The sequence below is a fragment of the Microchirus variegatus genome (assembly GCF_963457635.1).
Source record: "Microchirus variegatus genome assembly, chromosome: 5".
Classification (NCBI taxonomy): domain Eukaryota; kingdom Metazoa; phylum Chordata; class Actinopteri; order Pleuronectiformes; family Soleidae; genus Microchirus; species Microchirus variegatus.
The window spans coordinates 21,779,176-21,786,430 of record NC_139806.1 but is presented as its reverse complement, the minus strand read 5'-3'; the positions used below and the strand labels follow the sequence as shown (position 1 = coordinate 21,786,430).

The 7,255-nt window shown below is 42.4% G+C and overlaps 1 protein-coding gene across 1 annotated transcript; it reads right to left on the bottom strand.

Annotated features, from left to right (window-relative positions):
* Positions 1 to 976: 976 nt before the first annotated feature.
* On the bottom strand, positions 977 to 5,755 carry oprk1 (opioid receptor, kappa 1; the record flags this gene model as incomplete). The annotated part of the gene is made up of 3 exons (XM_083890159.1): positions 977 to 1,515; positions 3,585 to 3,937; positions 5,520 to 5,755. The coding sequence occupies 3 exons, from the start codon at positions 5,753 to 5,755 to the stop codon at positions 977 to 979; spliced, it is 1,128 nt and encodes a 375-aa protein (XP_083746285.1).
* Positions 5,756 to 7,255: the final 1,500 nt, after the last annotated feature.

The following is a 7,255-nucleotide window of genomic DNA, read 5'->3' as shown; positions in this document are numbered from 1 at the left end:
ACAGTATCACTCACTTTTGCGCTGTTGTTTTCTTTTTTAAGTGGAGGACTAAATGATATCAGTCTTTGAATTCACACGTGATAATGGTAGTTTTGGTCTTTGCAAGATATATAATATGATAAATAAATCATAATAAAATAATATCTTCACTCATTTTCTCTTTAAAGGGCTGTGTAAAATCTAAGGTTTTATTGGCCTTTATTTACTTCCATTTTGAAGCCTCTAGATTTGTGATTTGGCCAGCAACATGCCGATAATTTGCTAAAACTGAAAATCACACACGTTCACACAGGCTCCTATTGGACGTTAATTGCTGTCAATCACACTGACGTCCACTCATATGTGCTGTGTTTATTATGTGTATTTTCCACTAAGTGTGAACTTTATTTACAAACAAACCAAAACAAGAGAGCAGAACCATGTTTAGCGACGTTCAATAAATAGATCAAGCGGTAGTTCAACTCATTTTCCCATAGACTTCAATTGAAACTGTTCTGTTTGCAGCCGGCAGAGTCGCCCCCTAGTGGCTTTTCAGTATACTCTTACTTCCTGATCAACTTCACAGAGAAAACTGACACCATCCTATATATATATATATATATGTACAATAGATTATTTCTTATATATATAAATATAAGAAATAATCTATTGTACAAATTAGCCAAAGTATTTCAATTTAATTTCAAACTTGTGCAAACAAGGAACAACAACATCCTTTCAGGTTTGCAAAGGTCACTGTAGTTCCCTAACACACTTAGGGTGAGTAGAGAATTCCTCTGTTTGTTACAGTGCAGTCTCACCATTAGAAGTCACTAATTCTTACACACTGAACCTTTAATTAAAACTGCCTTTGAATTCTGAATGAAAAAATAAAAACTAGCCCTCTCTGTTAGATGGCAGTTGTGATTTGTGTCAAACCCAGGTCATTGGAGTCCTCCCAGCCCTGACAGCGTGTAGAGGACATTTTCATGGCTAGTCATACGGGCCTAGCCTGCCTCGCGCCTCCAGGACCTTCTGCAGGACATGTGTGGTCCCGCAGTGTGCTCCTCACCCGGCTCACCCCATGGCAGTCCCTGTGTCCCCGTGCACCGGGGCAGCAAAAGTCTCTGAAACACCTCTTGAAGTTCTCATCCAGGAAGGCGTAGAGGATGGGGTTGAGGCTGCTGTTGGTGTAGCCCAGCGCCACGCAGAAGAAATACGCAGCCATGACGGCGGTGGTCTCGGGCACGTTGGCCGACAGTGCCTTGACCAGGATGAAGATGTGTATGGGCGTCCAGCACACCACAAAGACGGCCACCACCACCAGCACCAGGCGCGTGATCCGCCTCAGGTTGCGGTCCTTCTCACGTGAACCCGACAGGAGGCGCACACTCTTCAGACGCATGACCATCAGCGTGTAGCAGACAGTGATGATGATGACAGGTGCCACAAAGCCAAAGATGAAGACGCAGATCTTCATCAGTGTGTCCCAGTAGATGTAGGGCTCAGGGAACTGCAGGGCACACTCTGTAGTCCCTGTTAGTTACAGTGAAGAGTCTGATTTAATAAAGGAGGATATTTCATGCATTTTGATCATACATAGCATTGTATTAAAGCATTTTAATTAACTGGGTTGGCATACTTACTTGGACATTTTGGTCATGGGGAACATGAATGTCTAAAACTTTTGTGTGTTTTTGTCCTCTTTAGTCTTTGTGAACAAAAAATGGCTCTGTCAAGGATCTTTATTGTCATTATAACTCTGAAATTGCAAGGTCAGATGGAGGGTTGATCAGAGCCGTTATTACCCCGGATTTCCACTGGACGCGTTACAGCCGTGGCACGTCAGCTGCACGGTTCTGCTTCGACCTCTGCCCAGCGGCAATCGCCACTGGGCGCGTTACAGCAGCGGCGCAGTGCCTTGGGAGCCAGCGGTATTCACGGATAATCTCGAACGGACACGAGTTCGCGAGATCCCGCGATAGACTGTGTGTATAAAGCAAACAACAACAACACAGCTTCTTTCATTCTCCTATGTGGAATTATTATTACATTTTTATGTTTCTCCACTTCAACAATCAGTCTCTCGTCGTACATTATGACTCTCCGAGACGCTCTGATTAATTGACTGTTGACCTGGTAGCACCGGTCACGACGTAATGTTGATGACGGAAGACGTGACAGGCTATATGACCTGCATATTGTGTTTTATTTTGAAAGGGGGGCGTAAATGTTTCACTTTGAGTCTGTGTCGCACTTCCTGTCTGGTGCGATCTGCTCTGTTGAAATTTACGCAGTTTAGCAGCGGCAACGACAAATATAGAACTGCTACCTATCGATGGCGCAGCGAGCCGCTTCTGGGATGCTGCTGAGACGTGCCGCATCGCGCCCAGTGGAAATGCTCTCATTGATTAGAATGGAAGCGATTTTGGGACGCTGCTGAGACATCCCGCTGCTGTATCGCGTCCAGTGGAAATCCAAGGGTAAGCATGCAGCCACAATGAACCAACCTGACCGAATGTGTCTAACAGATCGAGTCGAGCCAGTGGAAACACGCCATAAGCGACCAATGCGCCAATCCCATCAAACTGATTGATGACCAGATTTTTGTGCAGTAGACTTACATTTCTGAACTCTCCCTTAATTAGCACAATCTCCCTGTTTATGTCTGTCATAAATGAGTCACTTCCTGTGTGTAGAAAAAAGCTGACAGACAGGCAGGTAGGCAGGCAGACGAACACCAACATGGCTAAAAGGTTAACCGTTACATCCTGTGATGCAGTAAAGTGGTCACCACAGAAATGTAAAGTGCAGAATCAGACTCATCAGCTTCACTATAGTCTAACAGGGCTGGGCAAACTGCTCTGTGCTTTACTGAATAGGAGCTAATTGCGACATTGGACAATTTATGAGACTGTCGCTGAGAGAGAGCCAAAAAGACCCATTGTGTCTGTCATAGCTTCATCTCGTCAAGTAGGTGTAATGTAGGCTCTGATCAAACCTACAGGAAATCCTCTTCACGAATTTTGAAGGACGCTTACTGTGACTAATTGATGCAATTCAGGACAAGGGTGTTTAAATGCAGTGGTGCTTGTAGTTTGAGCATGTGTGTAGAGTCCCTCTGCAGCTGATTGAATGTATTTAGACTCAGGGTTATGGGGTAAATATGAGTAGAGACGAGAGAGATTTGAACCTCTGGTAAACAGCGATGCTGGGATGTAACAGTGTGAATGCATGAGTCTGTCCTGCAACTCAAATGACCCTATTGGTCATTATGACCCATAATTACGTTTTTATAACAGCAATCTGGTACATTGGGTGCGTCATAATCATAGAGCTGCAATGGGGCGTCAATATCACGTGACACACTCATTTAATCGAACACCGTAGCCAAGGTAAGTCCATTTCTTTGAATGTGTTATTGTCACTGTCTGTACCTTTCGAACCAAGTCTTTTTTAACCCTGACCATAACCTCACTAACACTCGTGCCTAACTGAGTCGAAAAATACCGGTGTCATATCCTACCACTGGATTCGTATTTGTGCGTTAACTCAAACGACCCTATTGGAGGACAGGTTGGAATGTATGTGTACAAGCAGGGTACCATTATTTGTTTTGGTGCTGCCGAGTATCATGGCAGGGATTCCGGCAGCCGACGACAGCACCCAGATGATCACATTGATGATCTTGGCTTTGACAGGAGTGCGGATGTCCAGGGCCTTGACCGGGTGGCACACGGCCACGTAGCGGTCCACGCTCATCATGGTCAAGGTGAAGATGCTGGTGAACATGTTGTAATAATCGATGGAGATGAAGACCTTGCACGCCACCTCGCCAAACGGCCAGGAGCTGAGCAGGTAGTCGGTGCTCTGGAAGGGCATGGTGGTAGTGACCAGAGCGTCGGCCACGGCCAGGTTGAAGATGTAGATGTTGGTGGCTGTTTTCATTTTGGTGTACCTGTAGCGGGAGGAGATCATCAATTTTAGTATGACTAGTATAAATGCATACAATTTCTGCCTGTAGGAGCCTTGTAATGAAAACGGTAACAAGAGACCTTATTAGACTTTGGAAACCAGAGTGGGATCGTGGGAATTTTTGTCTTGTTGTGTCATGTGCATTTGCAATGGGGAGAGCTTTGGCAGCAGAACGTGCAGCAAATGGCAACAAGTAGTCATCCACTCATCCATTAGTGACACATGCTCACAATGAAATGAAAAAAAAAACAAGAACTAAAAGACTACTGGTTAACTAACAGTAGTGAATTATGTCCTTGTATGTATGTTTTTAAGGGTTTTCCCAAGAGCAGAGATGGGTAAAGCAGATGACCATAATGATAAGGTTCATTAATTTGAATATAAAAACGAATGTATATGGATTTAAAGTGTTGAATAGGTTAGTGTATTGTAAGCAAAGTGTTTACCATTAGTCTATTTTAGATATTTACACACAAAAGTGACACATTATCTATCTATAAAGCAGGTTGCGTCCGTGTGTCTGTCTGTCTGTGACGGGCATATCACGCTGACCTTTAGTCAGATCAGCCCTAAGACTTTGGATATGGGTTGAGCATGGCCCAATGGTGTGCATCCTTGATTTTCAAACCTTTTTTTTGAACCTGTTTCCAAAGGTAAGCTAGCGAGGCTACGATTAGCATTAGCATAGGGCTAACATAATGCACTGTGCCAACGCAAATGTTTTCATTTTCGATTAGCATTAGCATAGCTAGCTGTTGTGACTAACTGGTGTGGCTGACAGTCACAAAAGCTAGCTACGCTAATGCTAATCGAAAATGAAAACATTTGCGTTGTGCCGAATGAGGTTGCACAGTGTTTGTATTATGTTAGCCCTACGTTCCTTATCATGCATTACCATAACTGAAAAATCTTCTTCATCTTCCACTATAGGAACACATACTTCCTACGGGCACTGCACTAGTAGCTTTTCATCCCTTAAAAGAGTTTTAAAAAATTATCTCATTAACTTGTCAAGGTGCTCATCTCTCTCTCTCTCTCTCTCTCTCTCTCTCTCTCTCTCTCTCTCTCTCTCTCTCTCTCTCTCTCTCTCTCTCTCTCTCTCTCAGAATGATTCATACACTCTCATACATTTAATACCTGCATGACAAGACCTTAAAAGGCTTTTACACAGGAAGCCACATAAACAATCAATGACAATCACTACAAACCTTGTAGCAATAAGGAACAAGGCTAGATCTCAGGGTAATTCAGATCACCAAGAAAACAACAGCAAAGGGAAAAAATGCACACATGCAGGAAACAAACAGATAATCCCAATCTAACACAGTTAGCTACTGGACTAACATAAAAAAAATGTCACGTAATTTGCCAAAAGAAAGGAAGAAACAAAGAAAGAAAGAAAGCTGAATACCACTAAATGTCCCATTGCACTTACACACGCAGGCTCTCACACTCATCAGTGATCATCATATGTACATATTTAACGTGCAAAAGCTAAATGTTATTATTATTATTATTATTATTGTTGTTGTTATTATTATTAACAATAAAAAAAAAAACCTCACCTAATGATGACATACATCACCAAACAGTTGCCCACCAAGCCCACCACGAACACCACGGTGTACACGGCGACGATGATCGGGATGAGGGGCGACATGGGCTCGGGGTCGGCGTCCCATGTGCCGTTGGGTGTGTAGTTGAAGATGTCTGGTAAGCCTGGTTGCCAGGTGAAGTTTGGGACGCACTCCTCCTGCTGACACCTGTCCTCCTTGTAGATGTGCACCACGCTGCTGTCCATGGTTCTGAAGCCTGTGCGCACGGACCGGAATGATGCTGCTGCTGCTGCTGCTGGAAAGTGCGACTACACTTAAACAGATGTAAACAGCTGGATTTCTGACGAGTGCCACTGAAGAAAATTCAGTTAAATTAAGTACATGCGCACAGATTACAGCTCCAGCGAATTAGGGCGCGCACAAAAGGCATTACTGAGTAAATGAGGCACCACCTTACCTGTTTTCCTTTTCTCCCTTTGCCTGCAAAAAGTTCATCCAAATCAACCAGAAACGGCGCGCAGCTTCTTACAGGAGATTCAGATGATGGAGGTGTGATTAAAAAAAATAAAAATAAAAAAAGGTTTCTGCGTATATAGCTGCGTGGACGAGCAAAAGGGGAAAAATGAAAAATCCACTGGCTGTACCACTGCTCTGCCCGAATGTGAGCACTCGATGTCCGACTGCTCAATCAGTGACATCAGAGGCAGAGCCAACAACAGATATGACAGTAGCCAGCCTGCAGAAATAATTCTCGAACCATATCAAATCATATGTATAAAAACAAGCTGGAAATTCATGGATTGTATCACCCACTTTATACAGAATTTAACGCATTATTTGGATTATTTACATCAAACACCTGTCTGCTCCAAAAATATTTAATACATTTTTCTTTCATTTTTTCGTTTTTTTTTTAAACATATATGCACATATTCAGTTTACAAAGTAAAACCATGCGTGAGCAACAGTTTTATCTCCAAGAAAATATGAGGTTTAAATTCCTATCTCTGCTGCTGTATGAGACGTTTCCAGGCAACTCCCCTGAGAGAGATTCACCGCTGCAATGCAAAGATACAAAGTCCGATCACATGTTGAAGAGGCACAAAGTATGAAGGACACTTCACAGCAACCTTCAGATGATTGCATCTATGTGCCAGCAGGAACAAATTAGGACAAATGTGTAAAATAGCACGAGCAGAAATAAACAGTGTGGTCAAGAGGCGTCTTATCAAACCTGGAATAAAAAACCATTAACGAGCCTTGACGTCTTTTGACTCCATTTTGACCAGAATCTTTAAAAGAATCAGAATCTTCTTATTCAATGTCCCTGTTTATGGGTTCACAATTTTCCACTAACTCAACATGAATGTTAGCCAATTTATTAGGCTGATATTTAATCAGACAGTGACATCACAGCAACTCAAATCATTCAGGCTTGGTCAGAACGACCTGCTGAAGTTCAAAGACAGCATCAGAAGAAAGATTTAATTTAATTTAATTTAATTTAATTTAATTTAATTTAATTTAATTTAATTTAATTTAATTTAATTTAAAATAATAACAAATAATACATACATTTGTTGTTTGTTTTGCATATTCCATGATTGGAGAGGAAAGTCTTCCTAACCTTAACCTTCCCCTAAAGCTGGGGAGGGACACACAACACAACTTTTACAGTCACTGATTTTGCAAATGACTTGGAATAATTGACAGGTTTCAGCAGATTTTTTTTTATGAAGACTGAA